This window comes from Drosophila teissieri, chromosome 3R (genome assembly GCF_016746235.2).
Source record: "Drosophila teissieri strain GT53w chromosome 3R, Prin_Dtei_1.1, whole genome shotgun sequence".
Classification (NCBI taxonomy): Eukaryota; Metazoa; Arthropoda; class Insecta; order Diptera; family Drosophilidae; genus Drosophila; species Drosophila teissieri.
In genome coordinates this window covers 6,184,627-6,206,013 of record NC_053032.1, presented here as the reverse complement: position 1 = coordinate 6,206,013, position 21,387 = coordinate 6,184,627, and the positions used below count along the sequence as shown (strand labels likewise).

Below are 21,387 nucleotides of genomic sequence, written 5' to 3'. Positions count from 1 at the left end.
CGGAGGGGATTGCTCTGGGACTGCTCCAGTGTTATTGCATCTTACGGCAGAATATATCCGCCTGAGGAGCCACAGACTGCCATACAAAGAGAACAAATTGATTGAGTTATTCATGTGGCTTACAGAACTCAGTTATTAGGTTAGCCAAAAGTAATTAATGGACTTCCAAAGCATGCGGTGTGATTAAAAATCGTTACGGTGTATCTATCAGCCAGTAAAAATAGCAACGGAATTTCCTAAGGCTGCCGAAATTATATCTGACTCGCTCGTACATCATACTTATCAGTACAGATAGGGCGGAGTTATCGAAAGAATACTTTGTAAATTAATTAATCAATATATTTAGGAAACAATGAAAAGACGATTAAATATGTTGAACTAAACATGAGAGGTCTTACTTACGTTTATTGTGAGTATGGGCGTTTCAAGCCACCCAAAGTGTAAAGTTAGGCATTTCTAAATGTTAGATATGTTCTAATAATCTATCATAAAACATAACTTTGCTAGCTATCAGGAATCAATTTGTATTAGAGGTTGTTAATAAGTAATCAAATCATATGGCTCGAGTTTAAATTTAAAGTATTTGGTATAAAATGATACATGGTATCATAACATTATACACATTGTCTTGCAAGTTGCAACAGCTCACCAGGTAAACACGACTTGGTCAACTTTGGATCGTGAAAACGAGAAGGGGTGACACATATGTATAAAAATATAACTTTACACCAGGGTAAAAGTGTATTTACTATCATTAGCATCTCGGCATGACTGTACACAAAGGCTGTGAATTGTCGGGTTCGATAACTACACGCTCCCAAGCGAAAAATCCTTCACTCGCTTGGGTGCAAAAAATTAACGACAGATCTATTATTTTCATAATATATTTAATGTTGCCAAATATTTGGACAGCATTAGCAGGTTTTGGGAGGCCGTTGTGAAGGTGTATTTCCTGGCGATTTCGCGTTAATTTCTACTTCTGGCCGCGTGAAGTCAATTAGCATTTCTGATTCGGGGGTGCTGATGGGTTGAAGTGATGTAATATATTTTGCTGATTTCGATTTGGAAGACGGCAATAATTTGGCAAAGGTGCTGAAAAGTGGAGCACTTTACAGCGAGCTTTAGCTGGATGATCACAGAGGCAAATGCGACTTTGTCCCAGCTGCCTTTTGCCTGCCTGGTCCTTCACCCTTATAATACTCTTCATTCGCTTCCAAAGTCCTTGCTACCCCTTGTGGATTGTGTGTACACACTTGGAGAGCTCTCTCTCTCTCTGTCTTTCTCTTTCTCTGAGAGGCAGGGTAAAATGAAATCCCGAGCAGCCATGTTGAGGCTGCAAAAAGGACAACAGGGGCTGCAGACAAAGAGGCACCGCAGGCAGACAGAAAGAGAGGGGGCATTAGAGGGTGTGCAACGTCAAGCGATTCGTCCTTCTTCCTTTGTTTACGCAAGATTTGTTGCCATTACGGCCCTAATCCGGGGATTTCTAGGGTAACCGTAGCCCACCGGCCCCGAAAGGCTTTTGACTTTGCCAGCTTAGTCCTGCCGCTTAGTGCTAATGAATCCTGCTAAAAAGTCATTAATTAATTGAAATTTGATTACAGGACCCACGAACTACCACGTCGGAGCATCTGCCGGAGTCGCTTCCTTCTCCTCCGGCCATTACTCAGCAGTCTTAGCAGGGCTTAGTGCTGAATCATCGGGCACGTCGTTACCGATTCACCAATTTTCCGATTTGGAGCAGCAACGAGAGGGCTTAAAGAAGTGGCGCCGAGGGCTGGGAACCTCGACTGGCGACAGCAATCCAGGTCGGGAGCTTAGCAAGGCGACTCACTGATTGATTTCAGTGCAAACAGAAGACCCCGGAGCTAACGCCTCGCCCATGGACAGATCTATCATTCAATAAATGGGTGTCGTGTCTATCCAATTTCCAGGCCTCGCACCCTTTTATCGACGTGAAGAAAGTGCCGTAATCCGGCGGCAATCAATTAGATACAAGCGCTCTAAGCACTCCCGAAGACATCGCGCCGTATCTTATCTTATCGCCGCTTCTTCCGATAAGGTCGGGCATTACTTTCCGCACTACGTATTTCGGACTGCCTCCTAATCTCGAGGCACTCGGTGAGGTCTGGGCTTCACTTGGTTTCCAGAGGCGAGGGCGAAGACAACACGGAGCTGGCTTCTCCGGCGAAAGGCTTCCGTGACTTTCCGGACAGGAACCGCGACTCGAACACCGACACGGAGACCCCGCGAATGCCTCTATTTAATTGGCAGGCCACGGCGGGCTTTGTAATCACTTTTATGGGTCATTCCATAATTTCGAAAGGACTAGAGAAAACTGCTTGCCAGCGCCGCATCACGTGTGGCACGATAAATATAATTTACTCGAGGCGCATGTAATTGCGGCGCTGCCTAAATTACCCCGCCTTGAACACACACATTGTATATGTTTATTAACATTTTCACTTTTTTGCAGCCACGATTGCCCGCGAAGTTCATTTCGCCCCTGCGACGTTCCTCATCAGTTTGCTCCACGTCTACCCTGTAGATCCGAATTTGTTTTATACTAGTTTTAAGGACAAATTCGGTTCTAGAGAGGTTTGTGTGGTTCAATATCCATCGGAAAAGTGAAGCTGATGTCAAGCGGAAAAGTGATTTTGCATATAAGTTTAGATCAAGAACAGTTTTCGGGACAAATTCGTACATACATACATATGTATTACCCACTTGATAAGATTGGGTTTAGTTGTATAATTAAGTTACCAAGCATTCGCAAGAAATTAGAAAATACAAATCTAGAGAATCCATAAATAAGTTCACTGATGCTCCCTCATAAAGGACCTCAAATTTTAATCATTAACAGATATCATAAAATTGTTATATCTATTTTAGGATGACTCATTTCAATCAAATAACACCAATTCCTGTTGCCAACTAACACATTCTCAGTGCTTACCATAAAATCCATGATAATGAATTGCTGTCTTGACACAGTTTTCTTTGGCTTACATTTTTAGATAAGAGCACGATGTATTAAAGTTTCACTTTTCAATGCCAGTGGTTCAATTGTGAACGAATTTCAAAAAACTTATCAGTTATGCTTTTTATAAATTAGATTAGAACACGAACAATAATTAATGTTTTATTTTTAATTGAAGGGAGTTTATCATAATAATAACTCAATTATAAAAAATATTTAAGCCTCAATCTTTAATATCTTCAATTTTTAAATAGCAATCAAGGTCTAAGACATGTAAATATGCCGGGTAATAGAACAAACGCATAGGTTTGGTCTTGTAATCTATTTAGTGTTTATTCCTAAAAGTTAGAGACGCAAATTTTGGTATTTTTTTTAATGACATAAGACTTTTGCGTTACTAAAAAATAAAATAAAATTATATTTTAAAAGTCCTTAACCGAGTAAAACAATAATTTAATTTTCGTAGTCATTAAAATAAAATACAATTAGACTGTCTTATTTGAAATTTGTAATGCACACAGTGCACTTACCCTGCCTTACGTATTAAAAAATTCTCAAACAATTTCCCCCTAGCGATGTGCTGACACCAAGCTTATTCACGTCCTTCAATTGAATTAAGCAGCTATTTTCAAATTTCTGGCTACCGGACATGGGGCACTTCTTTATTATTGCTGAATTCTTTTGGTTTCATTTATATTCCTGCCGACTTCAATTTATTCGATGTGTTGCATGAAATTTACATTCTGACAATTTTGCATACAAATTGCCATTACAATTTCGCAAATGGGGCGGTTCTTTGCCACTTGGCTGTATGTGTGTGGAGTATCTGTGTCTGCGTCTTAGCAAGGCATTTGGGTCAAGTCAATCTGGTTGTGTTCGTGTGGGGAGGATTGTCAAAGTTTGCAGTTCTGCTAAAATGTCCATGCAGTTTGCCCACTTTGCATAGAACGACACTTGAATCACATGCTTTGCCCATTAGGTCCGGATTCCTGTTTTGTTCAGAAGTTTAGTCAGTGTAAGCAGAGCACCAACAGAAGTAAAAACAAATAGAGCAACAATTTTATATCTTTTGGATAGCTTTAGCAAAGCCAATTTATCATCAATCAATCGTCAGTTATAATAATCATCTGACAATGTTTTTCACCCACAAGATCTGCACTTATTTGTAATGCCGCGAAATAAAGAATAATAAATAATAAAAAAGGAAGATATTTTTGTATTTTTTCTTTAAAATTTCTTTACAGCACAATTGAAAAAGTTAATGTTCTTAAGATTTTCTTCTTAAATGAAAAATATTCTAGAAGGGCAATAACAGTAGATCAATAAATTTGTATACACGGTTTGCTACCAAATGTCCTTTAGAGATTGTCTATAAGCTTTTGCCGTTCCGAAAATTTTCCTAGTTCAATACAGATGCAACGGTAAATTCTTGTTCTTAGTCGGGGAATTTTAACATTCACGAAAACTTTGGACAATCAATTTAGCTAATTATATCAAATGGAGATGAACTGTATTCTAGATTCGTTAAAATTCATAAAGAATGATTCATTCGTATGAAACTATAAAAGACAGTTACTTCTTATTAAAGAATAATCTATACCCTTCACTAGTAGAGTATATATTCTTGGACAGGATCACGAGCCGCGTCGATCTGGCCATGGCCGTATGAACGCCCCAATTATGGGAACTATACAAAGGTAGAAAGTTGAGACTAAGTATGCAGATTGCAAGGACATAGACGCAGCGCATGTATGTTTTTTGTTGTCATGGCCACTCTAATGTCCATAATCCGCCCAAAAACTGCCAGGCCCACACTTTTGATAAACGTTTCTTCCTTTTCATTCTTCTTTTAATATTGTTGCGATTTAAATTCGATTTGCCAAAAAAACTTTTGTTGTGGCACTTTAACGCCCACAAACCGCTCAAAACTACGTTCACAAATACATTTCAATAAACAAATTTACAATACTAATAAGAAAATGAAAAAAGATCAAAACATTTTACAAAAGTGTGGGAGTGGCAGTTTTGGGCGGTTTGTGGGCGTTAGGGTGGGCGTGGCAAAAAGTTTTTCTGCAAAACGATACAAATTTACAAAACTAATAAAAAAAATGGAAAAATATCAAATTATTTTTCAAAAGTGTGGGCGTGGTAGTTTTGGGGGGTTTGAGGGCAACATGAATCGACAAACTTGCACTGCGTCTAGGTCTCTGGAGTCTGTATGCTAATCTCTCTCTCTTAATCTTCCTGATATCTCGACGTTCATACGGACAGACAGACGGACAAACGGCAGACGCACGTACAGATCCTGATCAAGAATATATACTTTATATGGTCGGAAACGCTTCCTTCTGCCTGTTACATACTTTTCAACGAATCTAGTATACCCTTTTACTCTACGAGTAACGATAATAAAAATATTTTGATATTTTGTCGTTTTGTTATTTGCCTCGCCAATTTCTATCGATATACCAAAAACATTTTTGCCACGCCACTTCTAAAGCCCACTAGCCCCCTAAAACTGTCACACCCACACGTGAAAACTTTTTTTGGTTTTAATATTTAATTTTCCATTTATCAAAATGCGAGGAAATTTTACTAAACAACAATCAATAATAATTTATGATTGATTTAGCAAAGATCAGCACCATTAATGTAAAAATGTACATTACTGTTTAAAAGCAAGCAGTGTACCTGTAGCTTATTTTTTCGTTTTCGATGTCGAGTGCTGTCGTTCCGATTTCCAAGGATCTGTAAAAAAGGCAGGGTTGTGCATTAGCTAAGCTCTAATATTTGTAGATACATTCTACATCTTACATTCAAGTTCGAAAGAAAACAGAGCGAATTTGTAAGAGTTCGAATGAATGTAGGCAAACTCAAACAAAAAATAATGCGTTCGAACCAAATTATATTAAATTATAGACCGCAGTGTAAATAAACAGCTTACACTAGGCCAAATAACAAATATAATCTTGTAAGCTGTTTGCGTACTAAAAACAAAATTTAGGATCATTGGATCATGGTTAAAGAGTGTAAAGTGAATGGTAAAATATTTAACTGCTAAAAATATAAGTACATAAATAAAAATGTCAAATTTTGCATTATAAAATAAAAAAAATTATTTAGTATCTGTGAGGAAAAATAATGTTTTATGCGAGTGTTTAGATATCTTTTTTGGTTGAGCCTGAGACAGTGCACGTCAACGGAATAATCAGGAAAGGGCATAAAAAAGGACATCAAGGCAAAGAACTAAGCGAGCGGCTGAAATGACATTGACGTCTATGTGAACGGAATAAAATTTCATCAAAAATGCCACTGTCACAGACACACTTACTTCGCAACGAGGGTAAAAATTGCAAATGGTTGGAATTGCTACTTTCATCTGGGTCCTTTTTGGATTCCGTTCAAGGGGAACTTTCACTCTGGCGCCAGGGTCGTAAAAATCTTAGGGCGAGGGTGGCTGACGAACGAGTGAGTGTGGATGTGACCGATGAGGGTGAGAGCACACATCATATATGGGGATTTACGGACCCTTCAGGTCGTCTCCAGCTGCCATAGCCTTGTCAAGGGGCTGTCAGTAGCAAAAACAATGCCTTCAGATGGCAGCCATGATAGATACACAGTAAAAGAAACCGTTTCAAAACAAAAATGGTTTCTGCAACATCAGATGTTAAATTGTACAGTGTTTTAACTGCAGTCCTAAAACTAATACAAAACTGTAAATTGTAAACAAAATATTAAATATTACGATCAGTTATTATCTTAATAGTTAACTCGCGGACTAAACTAAACGATAAAATAACTAACTGTTAAAATTGCATATTTACACTTCAGCGTTGCATAATTAATAAATTGCAGTGTGCCAATCGGGGATACAAAATATAAAAAAAACAACATTTTTTGTAAAAAGGTGTTGACAATTGTTTCGCAGTCTGAGTCTTGTAAGTTAGGAACGAATAATGTTCAAAATGTGTTTTTCGATTCAAGTATTTTCTTTTCAACGCGAATGGAAATTTAGAACAGCAGGAATAGAAAAAGTCTAAAATAAAATTAAAAGAAGAGAGTGCTGCTGCATTGTGCAGTTTGATTAATGATCAAACGTCAATTACCGCAGATACTTTTGCTTCTCGGCATTAAAAGAAACTAGCAAAAACAAATGAAATAAGTTTCAGAATGTTTGCACTTAGGTCTTATATGTAGAATGTAAGTTTAAAAAGATGAAATAAATTATTTCTCAATTATTAAACCCTAAGGTTTCAATCTGCACACTATTCTTAACCTTTGACTTTTCGCAGCGGCAGTCAAGGCATATTTTACCTTTGGGATAATCCAGTCTCATCCTCTTTCATCCAGGATTATCCCAACAGAAGTCAAGGGACACGGCCCGGCCCACTGCCTTAACCCTTTGATTAGAGCCTAAAACAATACTCACATTTTTCGTGAGGACCTCGCAGGCAGAAAGGCACGAAACAAAGCGGAACAATTACTGTGTCTACTGTTGCTAATTTCATTTTTGCATACGGAAACAACGACACGCCCGCCGAAACGCCCACGCGCCGTCGGGCGGCACAAGTGAAGGGATTAGAACGGTAAAGGATTCACAGCCCCCTTACTGGGATATGGGATATACTGGGATATGGGTCATAAGAGATACTGGGATTCCAGTTTGACTTCTTCCCGTACTCCGTTTGATAAATGCCGCAGGACATTTTTGGTCTTGCTGGCTACTGTTTTTGATCCGCACTCTGTGGACTATTCCAAGAAATGTCAGCTAATTGTTTTCAGCTTGCCAATTAGTAGGCCATTTAATGCCAAAACAACCCGACGCCCAACAACGAGTGGTATCAAAAAGCTGAAGAGGCATCAATACTCATTAACTTTGAATTGGAAACAAATTCCAGGGGACAAAGAGCGGCCGCATAAATAAATCAAAGTGCAGCCAAGGCCAGAGCCGCAATTATGTGCAACAATGCACCTCAAGTGTGGCCCTCGGCAGGAATCAATCAAGTCTCATCACTCAAGTCGCAACTCCAGTCCTCCCTCCCTTTTTCTTGTGTGTTCTCTCTCCTTTTCGATTTAATTAATGCATGGCCATTTATTAAATTGGCAGCTTAGTCTCCTTTCTCAAACAGCCTGGGTCAGCACATTAGCAATGGAAATGGTTCTTGTAGATAGCATGTAAAGGCCTATTCTCGAGTATTAGGCAAATGGATATTCAAGGCCTGTTCATTCAAAATATTTTAATACTTTTGAAATTTGTTTTTCCCGTTGCTTATGAATAAATTAAAACGTCAAATTATACTTTATTTTTAATACCTAATATGTGTCCGGCTAAATTAGTTTACCTTACTTATATCGAGTTTATTATCTGCATGTTTGCATATAATCACTATTGATCTTACATAAAGTTTTCTTGAGCAGTTTTTTGATTAAAGTAGGCATATTCCAATCGCGGAACTAATATTTCAACAAAGACTGTGATACCAGTCTGCCTCGAAGGATGCCTGCGGTTGGTCCACCTTGCCACTCCCCGCCACTTGCGTGTTGGCTGGCTTCAACCGATCCAGCCTAATTTGTAACCATTAACCCATGTATTATGTTGGGCATGCGAGTGGCCAGGCGATGGATTGGCTCATTGAAGCCGCTCTGGGATATAAATGGCTACATGAATGGCTGCGCTGAGTTTGGTCTATTAAAAATCATTTAGAACAAATGGATGCAGGATTAGTGATCTTCCCCAGCTGTTACCAGTAGGTGTGAGTTCGTTTCGTTGTGGTAAATGGATTATATTTCCTAGAATCATTCGAATTACGTAAGCGGATTCCGGATTAAATGGTGGGAGAAATGGCAGAAATTACAGTTTAAGAGTAAAAGGACAAAATGCCCTATCCTCACGTTATTTGAGAGTCAAAATGTGTACTTAGTGGTTATAAGGAACTCTTTATTAAGAAATATATCTATTGGTAAAATAAACTAATTTTAAAATTCCTAAAGATAGTGTTTAAAAAAAAAAGTTTAAGTTTGTAAAAAATAAGTTTAACAAAATAAACTCATTTTTGAGTAATCAAACTCTTAAAAGAACTGTGCGCGGTGGGTCTTTGGTAGGGACAAGTGACAAGTGAAGCTTCTGTTGGTCATAATTATGAGTTTCCTTTTCAGTTCTTTTCTCCCTCTCTGAGGGACCCTAACGTCCCTGTCAAAGTGTTAAATTATTCCCCTAACACGTGCTCATGCTCTCGTAATCACTTTGAGCTGCTAATTTCGACATCGTCCCCGACTTCGAGGCAACTTCCCAGTTATTTAGCCTGCTCCCTGGACAAGTTCTTGGGTCGTTCCGGTCTATAAGTAGGTCTTAAGCCTTTTATCGCTGGGGAAGAGTGCGCGCAATTTCCAGTTTTGGGTCCCGCTGCCCAAGGAGCACTACTGATCATTTCGCAATGATAAATTAAGAGCTAAGAGTGTTTTCATGTACCAAGCCGACAATCCGCTGCCAGGGATCGGGGGTAGATTGATTATGTCCCCATGTCGGTGGACACTCTTCTGGCGACGTGGGCTTGGGTCATTGTCAACGGAGGCCACGCCTGACTAACCAGCCACAATTCGCAATAGGACCTCGCCTCGAGCCGATTCGGGCGAAGTGAGCTAAGACCAGTTTAGCGCACACACTCCCTGGGCGAAGGTTCCCCAGTCTGGGAGACGATTTCTTGTTGAACATATTTCCAGAAGCCAACAGGTGCCAATGGGATGTGATCAATCATTGGCGATTCGATTTTTAATTAGGAACTCTTGTTAGCATTTGGAGAGCCAGCTCCTCTTCTCCTTGGCCACGTTGATTGCCAACAATTGCCTGTTGAATTCTTTAGCGCGAACTGCCCCCCAACAAAGGAGCTCATCTCCAATTGACTCAGAATTTGGCTACCCAGCAGCGTTGGGGCCATGATGTTTAAATTTGTCCTAATTAGTTGACAATGAGCGATGATGAATCAGCGGATTATAGTCGAGCGCGCGAGGGTGCATATCTTGGACTACTTGGACTCGAGTAGGCGGGTTAAGAAACGCATCTTTGGGGCTGCCAGCCAAAGAGGTTGTTAAACTCATTCAGGACAATTTTTTTGAGTTGTTAGTTTATAAATTAGCTGAAATTGTTATAATGCCATATTAAGAAGGATGGGTTTCATTTGGTTTCCATTTACAATATATTCTCTTTATTTTGATATACTTCTCGTTAGCGGTTTTATTTGTATCAATAAAATATAAGTACGAACTTACATACATCTAGAGATGCACAACAGATGCCAACTACATCCTTTAATAATATTTATAGTTATCTTAGATATACAAATAATCAATTCTAAAGCTAAGTTATGCCACTTATCTGCTATGACGAATCGTTCTAGGCTTTATACAAACTCTTAAACCTGAATCCTAGGGTGCTTAACTAAAACTCATATACAACACTTGTGGGGAATTGGGATTACAACTTTATAAAATGGGAATCGTCTACCTAATGGTCGGTCCTTAACTAACTACGTTCACTGTATACTCCGATTTGTTTTTAACCTTGCTTGAAGTTCAAGGTTATTGATTCGAAATGAAAAACAAAAATCTACAAAGAATGATAGGGGTAGCTAGTTTACAACGCTGAAGTCATCTTGGAGATATCCCTGCTGATTCTACAGGGCCGTCAGATCGTAGTCCTGCTTGATGTGTAGCTGAAGATTGGTCATGAGATCGGATTGTTGCTGCTGATGGTGCCCGTGCAGATTCGTGTGCCCCATTTGATTGTTATTGTTATTGAGGTTGTTGTTGTTATTATTATTGCCGCTGCCATTGTTGTTGTTGTTGCTGAGGTGTTGCTGAGATCCCGGATAAGAAGTGGCCGTCTCAGGTGCCGCCGGTATATAGGGCGGATTGCCCAGGGACGAGCTGACGTCACCGATACTCTCCAGACTGTCCGAACGAATGCACTGAAACGATAATTTATATATGAAATGAAAATATATAAATAAAAACTGTTTCTTTCATCGTGTAATAAGCTAAATCTAAGCTAAGCTAGGCTAAGACTTATTTGCAGACTTAACGCACTGTGAATTATTAATAAATGCACACGCAAGAGTGCCGAATCTGGGGAGTAGACGGCCGTAAGTGCCTCTTCCTGTTGTCTTTCAACACGCTCCACTCACCTCATTCATCACCGGAGTCTGCTGCGCCTGCTGCTGCTGCGACTGCTGCTGCGCTTGCTGCTGCTTTTTGGAGGCGGCCCGCTTGGTGGGTTTCTTTGCTACCGGTGTTGGGTTGCCGTTGGCGTCCACCGTCTTCTTGCGCACGTTCTTGGTGTTGGGCAGCTTGTTGTCCTTCTTCCACTTCATGCGCCTGTTCTGGAACCAGATCTTGATCTGCCGCTCCGACAGAACTAGCGTATGGGCGATCTCGATGCGCCGTCGACGCGTCAGGTAGCGGTTGTAGTGGAACTCCTTTTCCAGCTCCAGGATCTGGTGGCGTGTGTAGGCGGTTCGTTGGCGTTTTGGCTCCATTCCCGGCTGATAAGACCCGTTCGCTGCACAGAGAAAGACGCAGTACATTTTGGTCAGTTAAAATCATGGCCTTATATTCGATAGCTCTTAATGGCCACTTAAAAACAGTAAAATACAGACTGCCTCAGAGTTACAAGTTATTTTCATTAAAAAGATGTCAAATTTTAGTCATTCTGACACAACTAAAATTCAATTTTTTGAAACAATATTATATAATTTTATTTTATATTTAACTAAGATTGGGTCAAGAATTGTAAATGCATCAAACAGTAAACCGGTCTGTGGGCATTACTTACAACCTTCGAAAGTTACGTCGCCGTGTATATCTCGCCGAGGATGCGGGATTTTCATAATTAATGATCGGAGAATATTAACAATATTGGGGGTGCGACGGGGTACCACAATTAATACACTTCAAATTGCGTTCCAAAACAGGCCAAGTTCTCAATAAATCTCCCAGATAAGTTGACAACCCTTAAAAGGCCCCCGCCAAAGTTATTCTCGCTTTCACCTTGGAACTGGACAAGGAAGTGGTGGTGGGGAGGGTGGTGACGCAGGGGAAGGGGGTGGTTACGGGTCACAGGACTTGCTCGCGGGCACAAGAAAGAGCCGTGTCAGTTGGGAGCAGGATAATTAATCAAAATCAAATGGCGCGCAACTGCCAAGATGTCAGAGCTCGTCCTTGGGCCTCCCGAAAAATTACGCGGCCACAGTTAGTTTTTCCGTCTGGAAAATGAAACACATCTGAGGGATGCATCCTTCCGCTCCCCCTCCCATTTCTTACTCCGTTTTCTTTAATTTTTATCGCCGCCAGATAAATGCCTCGCACCTGCCACCCGTCCGAGATGGACATCCAAATTTATACGCGCTCCATCAATTTCAATTTGCTACCATCTCCGCTGATGTTTCTATCAGAGTTACAGTCCCTCGCACTTCCCGTTCGAAGTCGTGCATTTATAAAAATTTCATTGCTCTGTGACAGACAGCTTTCGATTTGATAGAAATATTTCAATCCCAGCTCGGCCGGGCCGAAACTTAGATTAATGATATGTGTCCAGGCAACCGTTGACAGGCCCCCAAAACAGGGGAGTGGGGCCGTTGGTCCATTGGTCTGGGTGGTCCATCAGAAAAATGTGAACTTACATGGTTCAGGGCACTGCAGATGTAGTGAAGTAGGCAAGTGGACAAATGCTCTGCAGAGCTGCTGACAAGTTTTGATTTTGTTTTCTTGTGCCGGAGTGGCAGGTCAAATGTTTGAGTTGGGAGGTGAAAGAAAGGACATCATGAGGTTTGAAAAGCCTCACAGATCATTTAATTTCCTTTTTGCTGTATGAATGAAATATGTAACAATTTATTTAATATTCTATATAGCAGAATATTAGAATATAGCAGAAGCCCAAGACTTAACTTGAAAAGAAAGACTAAGGTGATGGTAAGTTTAATCCATCAATTATTGATGATGGTTGCTAGGGAAAATCCAAAAATAACATGAATCTAAAATCTAAAGAAAACCTACAAGGGATAGTAGTAAAACCAAACCAAGCCAAGTGCAATATCAATTACAAAAAACCGAAAGGAGCAGGGAAGTAAGACAGATAACGAAACAACATCGATTCCAATGTCAGCTGCTCGAAGAAGTAGGCGCTGGCGGCGGCGGCATGCTGCGTTAATTCGTTTTTAATAAGTGCGTATCATTTCATTTTAACAAATAATAACGAAACTGCGTGGTTGCGCCAAGCGGAAGAACTTCAGTACAGGCAAAAGAAAATAGCAGTGTCATGGCTTAAGACGAAAAACGAATACCGAAAACTGAAAACCGAAAACCGAAAACGAGAAATAGTGCCAATTGCATTTAAGACCGGCCAGAATGGCAGCCAATTTAACGAAAACGCCAAATCATACAAGGCCAAGGAAATCGAGATTGCACAAGCCCCAGGGGAGACGTTCCTCAGAGGGGATGTTAGGTGTAAAAGCTGGTGAAAGAGCTGCGAAAATGAATTGGACTTCCTGCGTATGCAGCAGTTGTCCCTTTCGTTCGGGGGTCTGAGTCAGGCTGTCGGCATGTTTGTCCCATCCAAAATTTCATATGATTTATCATGCGTTTGTGACTCTACATTTTCATTCAGCCAGAGCGAGGGAGAGTGGATAAAAACTATGTCAGGCATTATTTCATAATCTGCTGTTGTCTGGCGGCCTCATTTGTGGGCTTAAACAAACCCGATTTTGAGGTGCGGTGGCCAACAGACAACTTCCGGGCTTCGGTTCTTTACTTCATTCATTTCGCATTCGAATATTCGAATCAAGAAGATGCCTGAATATAAATGATTAATTACGAAGCCGATAAACAGAGAGTGCGTAAATATCTTCGGTTAATCCGAAAAAGAAATTTGACTCGTGCCAACCCGAAAAGACAACAAAAATTGTAATGAAAAATATAAATAAATCAGCCGAAAATATTTAACGGCTGTCATACTTCATTTATATAAACATTCATCAAAAACATTGATAGCTGGCGTGGAAAAAACGACGAAAACCTGTTAACCTATGGAGGAAATCGCATTTTGAATGCAGCTAACAAATGCCAAGAAATTAATATTCGGTCTTCACTAATGAATGCCCAAACGTATATTGCGCATACGCCGCGTTATCCAGCTGGGTTCTAAGTTTAAAACTTTACTCGGATCTCGGATTTGGTTTTTATTTCTTATATTAAAGTGTGTGAGCTCATGGCAACAACAACAACGAGATGGGGAAAAAGGCAAGTCAACATTTCAACAACAGCGGGAGCTGCATCAGCAGCTTGTCAAGTGACTTGCAATTTGTGGCAGGCAAATAATAAAAATAAACATGAGCTCATGCTACTTACACAAGTACGGGCAGAACACCCAAACCCTCGTGCATATATAACATAAATATATATACGTTTACATATGTGTAGAATCGTGTTCCAAAGTAAAGTACCCGCAGCACTTGAACTGGTTGCCGAGCTGTGGGAGAATCGTTTTCCAACTCGAATTTTGTTAATTTAAACGCAAATACTTTGCGCGCTTTTTAATGGCTTAAGCCAAGTGCACAACTAAATATTAGTTAAATATGTTAATTTACATAGAGTCGGACTAGCCAAAGTAAAAATGTGATTCGCTATACTGACCGATACTAATTACACAGGAGGACATAACGCAGTATTTTAAAAATTGATTTATGTAAATTTAACATTAGGGTTTTGTAATTCACTTAAAGTGCTTTTGTAGTGCAAATAACTATTCTATTGTGTGCTTAACTTTAACTTGGACAGACGCCCTTAAAGCAAATTTGTATTTTTGGGTATTACTTAAAGTATAAAGTAACTGCTTAAGAAGATTATTATTATGGTAGAGGCTATCTTCTGAAGCTAGGAGATAAACTTTTATCTGGACTTTCAATTAAATACAAAACAATTGTCTTTAATTCTATTGTAAGACCTACCTTAACTGAGCCCAACATTCTTAAAAAAAATAAAATCCATTCGATTTGAAACGTTTTCTACTTATCTTGCTACCGATTTCCCAATTTTTAAAAGTATTCGCTTTACTTTCTATTCTGACACTGAACAATGAAAGAAACCAGTCGAATGACCATCAAGAATGTTATTCAAGTAAGTTAAAAATTTAGCACTTGTCCCAAGATGAATTCTCTTTGTTGTGCTAACGAAATGGAAATAGAATGGATTCGTAAATTCAACCGTAACCGAAACCGAAACCACAAAGACGCCAATGTGCAGAGTAACAGAAGAAAGACAAGTCAAGCTAAGAAGCTCACGACTCAAACTCGAAGACCGGCGAACAATGGAGAACGCGTAAAACGACCTTGGAGATTCGTTGCTTTCGAGGCGAGAACCCACGAAAACCCCACCAGGTTCGTATATATTTCGTATATCTGTGCATAGCCCGTTGGACAATGGGCAGAGTGTGGCAGCGGCAATAAAAGCTCCGCTAATTAAAGCCAATTTCAATAATTTGCACAGCTCCAGAGAACTTTATTGGCGTAAATTGCCGAACCAAAACAGAGACGGCAATAAGGGGAGCCAAAGAGAAAGAGACAGAGAGAGAGAGGAGCGAGGAGCGAGTCAACAGGGATCGCTAATTATGCTTTGTGAAGAATCCAGCTGAGACTCAGCTGTTCGTGCCCCATCTGTCATAAAGGCGAACTTCTTAATTTTTACTGCGTCATTTTCATCATTGTCGTTCCCTGGGCCGTCGGTGATTACTCCCCTGATTCCTCGCCCTATACCACCCCCTTTCCCTTTGATTTGCACTCCTGCAAAGGCGCAATTCCAGCTGAGTTTTTACAGCATCTGCGGCTCAGCCTCGTGTATCTGTATCTGAAGCCGAATCTGTATCTGTATCTGTATCTGCGGCTTGCACTTTTTTTGCCCGTCTCGGAGGCTTTTCCGCAAGTCATCGGGTAACTGTGACTCTCAGGCAAACTCTGCCTCATGGTGGAAACTTAATCGTGGACTTGCCATTGAAATTCAGGTACAAGGCTGTTTACGTTCCACTGTTCATTGAAAGCGGCTATACCGTGTCTATAGCTCTGTGTCTCCCCCTCTATAAACACGAAATTTGTACGGGTTTTAGCCGCCTCATCTTGAGTCGCCGTCGTGCATGAAATCAATATTATTCAGTCAAGTATTCGCACAGAATTTATTCCGTTCAGTGGTAGCATTAGCATGTGGTCATCTACAAAATACCTTTTTGGTCTATCGTAAGTATCGCGTACCTACATATTTAAACATAGTGTTACCAGTGCAGCCTAAGGTACCATGCAATGGGTATTAATTTGTATTTTAATGTAATCTTGAAATTAGGATCTAATTTGAGCGTACTATTTTTTATTTTTAATCACTATTAACTTATTAACTGCAACCTAGATGCAGCCCGAGTCCATTAACTTTTCATAACCTTTCAACACCTTTAATGGCACCTATTAAATAATCCACAAATTGCTCTCCAAATGCGATTCACACCTAGCTCTGCTTCTTTTATTCGACGAAGGCATAAGTTTGAAACAAGTTTCAGGCCGCCGTAAGGCCAAAATAAATTAAATTGGGCAAGAGACCACACGCCACATCAGAGGCATTCATAGTTTGGGCCTTAGTTTCGGGCAAGTGCTAAGCGAGTGTAAGTCATTTGTAAAGGGAACAACATGACACCGGCGGGGACCCGGGGACACGGGTCTGAGTTTTGGGGCACAACGAAACTGAGACGGAGACGGATGCCAAGACGCTGGCTGAGATGATGCACTGGCGATAATCAAGCCCCGTCTTGTTCTCGTGGTCGTGCGCGCATGATAAATGTCACAACATTAACATCAAATGACACGGACCATCCGTCACTCAGTCGGAGTTATGCCCTACCGATGGAGGGGCGGGGGCTGGAATCGGAATCCGAGTATGAGCCCGAAGATAAGGTGGTATGGTGTACCTTGCGACTGTCTCAAATATGCCCCTGAGCGAGCGTTTGACTGTCTGTCTCGCTGTCCGCCACACTACTTCAATATTTCGTTTTGATGTTTGTTTTTGATGCTGACACTAAAAAAAAACGTTCCACACTAAAGAAAAACAAATTTGGACTTTGTAGCCCTTATTTCAATGTCCATGTCTTTAAATAAAATATATACTAGAAACGGCATCTTAGAAACTGGCACTTATAAAATGTAAGTGCAAACTTATATTAAAATATAGTTAAACCATGGCTCTATATTTCAGACCGCCGGTTTCTGTAAAACTACATTTCATCTTGAAAAATACATTATTAATTGGCTTATTAAAAATGACGAATGTTTTCAAAAACTCTTTAAGATATGTACTATAGTTTTTTTCAGTGAAACGACAAATTCCCAGTGTGAAGTAAATCGGTAGTGGGTACCGGGAGCCCGATGAACCGATGAGGCATTTGACAATGAGCAAGTCGGAGTGGCGTTAAGCGAAACGTTATAATTACCCATTTGGGTCAAGGCTATGGTCGATCTGGAGTATTCCTGTGTGCTGTGCTGTGCAGTGCTAGTTAAAAAGCCATCTATCAGTACTTTCACCCCTTCATCCGATCCACTAGGAAATGCATTCGTCACCAACTTGCCGCCCCGAGGCATTTCCATTTCAGTTTTATTAAAACAATAAGCGACGACAACCTACAGTTGGCCGTCAGAAATTGTTGGTAACACATCGACACATGGCTGAATGAATTTTCCGTTTGGGGTGTGACAATTAAGGGTAATTATAATTTCCAGGTCAACTCAACTGAGTCCATTCAGTCGGTCTCTGGATCTGGTGAATGGAACCAAGTAAGAAACCTGTTCTCCACGTCCAAGTTTACTCAATGCTGCAAACCTCTTTTTTTTTTGCAAAGAATAAATCGAAAAGCTGTGATTGTAAGCCTTAGAATATGACTGTGAATAGGTTCTCTGACTTATTGCTTGGAAATTATTTTCTCGGGACTAAGCTTATGAAAGGATATTGCCATAAAGATTATTTGTATAAAAACATTTGTTATCATAAATGAGTTTAAGTGTTTGTTTCATCAAATAACTTCAGGGTTAGTTTAACGATTGCTTCTTCTTAGACAAAAATGTTTCTACTCCGTTTCGATACATTTCATAGAAGACCATATAAGCAGCTCAATACTACATTTCCAGGATGATTATTTATAATGTCTTACGGTGCCAAGTAACATTCAGCAGTCGAAGTTTATTTTATATCAGTTCAAGTGCTGAAAGATCCTCTGAAGAGGCCTTACAACCAGAAGCCGCTTGAAGTGCTGATGGCAGCGAATGGAACTCACTCAACCTTATGTGCATTATACTATATAGGAGCATTATGTACAGGAACTTGTCGTTTGGTGAACACGGTTCACGGTGTCGAGGGGCGACACAAGGCGTGGCCCTCTTGATTTTGATTAATGAGCTTGGAGTAGCAGTTTTCTTTTTTAAGTTACTCAGTTGGCTGGTATCTTTAGCTTTTATTTTGTTTATTTTCATTTTGTACTTCGCCAAGGACCGAACATTACAGGGGCCTGTCAGTAAATCAAGTGGGTGTTGGCAGCTAAGTAATTTAATTAGCATAGCCCGAAAAATGGGACACGACATGGACGCGAAGGGGAGAAGCAGGAGACAACGCGAAACTTTCAACTTACCCACTCCCGCCACATGGATCTTTTTCATCCAGGGGTAGATGATCCGTTCTCCATCGGTCGTCTCCGCCATCAGATCCTCATCGCTGTCTGAGTCCCCGAGGTCGTCGTCGTTGTCGTTGGAGCCCAGTTCGTCTGGAGACCGATCCAGCATGAGCCGATCCTCCTCTGACATATCGTCCTGAACAAGTCAATCAAGGGTTCGATCAAGCATTCTCTTTTGGTATATTTCTTACAAAGTACTTACGTTTTCGGATCCCATATCATCACACCGCAATCGCATTCCCAGCTCTTGCAGTTGTTGCCCGGCAGGTACAGCTTCTTCTATGCGTTTTTCTAGTTTTAGGCCTGCATGAAATGGATATTATTTTATTTTATGGGCTAATATTCCTAAACATTATTATATTGAAGTTCAATCATTATCAATATTTCTGTTTGGCATAACAATCTGTCGGGCTTTAATATTAATCTAACAATATGATTATTATTTTAAAATTTTCTCTCTTTGCTTTCTAGGCATATGCAACTAACTACTTATTTCTTAACTCTTGGGAAAGTGGATTTAGAAGATCTGGATGTAAATGTAACATGATTTTACTGTGGCACTAATATATAAAATAATAATAATGTAATAACTTTAAAGGGGGTTTCTTTCGACAACATTGCTTGCAACGGATAATTGATTATAATATTACCAGCACCCAGAACAGTAATTTTAAAATATACAGACAATAACCTTTTTATTTCGACACTAGGTCGAATACAAATATCTTTAGGTTATTGGAATGGTGCTTATCAATTCTTAACGAATTCCAAGAGATAACTGCAATTCTATTAGTATTGACTCACCTAATTCCTGCAGTCCCAGCGCCGTGTTCGTCGGTGGTTCCGTGGAGCTGCACTGAAGCGGCAGATCCATCATCTGGGAGTGCGGCGAGTGTCCTTGGGAGTGGGTGCTGCCCACACTTCCGTTCGCCGTCCCATAGCCCCCACTGTACCCGCCGTAGTATCCATTTGCCGATCCACCCACTGCGCCACCCCCGAGCACTCCGCCACTGCCTCCGCCACCACCGCCATTGCTCGTATTTGGAACGTTTGCCGTCGGACCGTACCCGTTCGTGGGGTCGGAGTGCACCGCTCCTGCGGGTATGAACTCGGGGGCGTGGTGCACGTAATAGCCGAGGCTCTGGTGCGGATGGGCGTGCGGATGCGAGTGCGGATGTGAGGGCGGAGTGGCATTGGTATAATTGGAACTGTATCCGCTGGCGGATGCCTGGTGGTGCCCTGATATCGCACTGTTGCTATGGTGGTGCGGTAGTGAGTGGGTGTGCGAGTGGGAGTGGCTGTGAGGATTGTGGTGATGCGCCATATAGTCGCTGACCATGTCCGCCGGGTGCATGGAATGCGGATGACCCGTCATCCCAACAGCTCCACCACCTCCGACAGACCCAACACCTGCACCGCCGCCGACGGCACCACTCATGTGGCCCGTAGAAGCGGTCATTGAATAGTGTCCATTGTAGTGATGATAGTCATCGGCCACCGGAGGAAACTTTGGGTCCAAACCATTGCCCATGGACATGGGACTTTGAACATGATGTGGAGCATGCGGATAACCCATGAGAAAAGAGCTCATGGCGGAAGATCTGTAGGATCGAGTTTTCCGGTTGCGATTTCCTGGGGATTTTTTTATTGTTAGATTTTTTCCTGGGCACTATCACTTTGCTTGCACATATTCCGAAGTTTTTGCTTTTAGTAGAGGCGCTACTTGTATAAGTAGTGATTTTTTTAGATTGTGTTGGTTATTTTTTAAAATAATATGTTTGGTTAATTTTTTAACTAAACAGGGTTTAGAAGACTCCGTTGTCTCCGTATTTTCACTTCTATTGTTTCGAACTTTGTTTGCACTTTTTTGACCCTTTCGAAAGCCGTGGGACCTTGTAATTCTGAGAAACTCGATTTTGGGGCTATTTTCCGGTTATAAAAAACGTTTTCTTTATGAATTTCAATCCCACACAGGGAGAAAAGTCGGACGTTTCGGCCTTACGAGTGCGCTGCAAACACGAACCGTTCCATTCGAGTCGATTTTTTGTTATGCTCGCTGGCGATAACTCTCCGTGCGAGCGAACCTGTTTCACCACTCTTCTCTTTCTTGTTAGCGTTCTCGCTCACTCTCTCTCACCGCCATTGCCATCAAAACGGGTTTTCACTGCCGCAACAATCGAAGGACGGCCCACAGCACACACACACCCAAAGCCACGGGAGCCATTCTGTTCGCTTTTTCTCACCCTTCGCTCGTACGCCATTTTCCACCACTAACCGAGCATAGAGGTTAAAGCAGGACGGCGAGATCTTCGGTCACACCCATTCTGAGTCGCGGGAACAGTCAAGGCATAGAATATTGAACTAGTTCCAAGATAATCAAAAAATCCAAAAATTCCAAGAAAAATCAAAAGCCCTGGCTTAAAACTTTAAAATATTATTTTAAAGAAAGTAAACTTTAATTTAGAGACCAGTCTGTATGTATATCTTAAGTTTACCTAAATACATAAGTTTATTTTATGTATTTTACAAACTAACCTATCATTAGTAATTAACTATTTAAAATTGAAAATGATAGTTGATCAAAGAAAAAATTAAAAACGAAAATAAACTACTTTCATGAAAAAATAAGGTTATATCTCGAACAGAACTGTTCGGCTTATGCACA

General features: G+C 40.7%; 1 protein-coding gene across 1 annotated transcript; it reads right to left on the bottom strand.

Moving 5' to 3' along the window:
* Positions 1 to 10,289: 10,289 nt before the first annotated feature.
* Positions 10,290 to 20,313, bottom strand: LOC122622583 (homeotic protein deformed). Its single transcript, XM_043801150.1, has 5 exons — positions 19,527 to 20,313; positions 18,925 to 19,025; positions 18,681 to 18,858; positions 11,161 to 11,534; positions 10,290 to 10,944 (listed from the first exon to the last, which is right to left on the bottom strand). The coding sequence occupies exons 1-5, from the start codon at positions 20,311 to 20,313 to the stop codon at positions 10,651 to 10,653; spliced, it is 1,734 nt and encodes a 577-aa protein (XP_043657085.1). The 3' UTR covers positions 10,290 to 10,650.
* Positions 20,314 to 21,387: the final 1,074 nt, after the last annotated feature.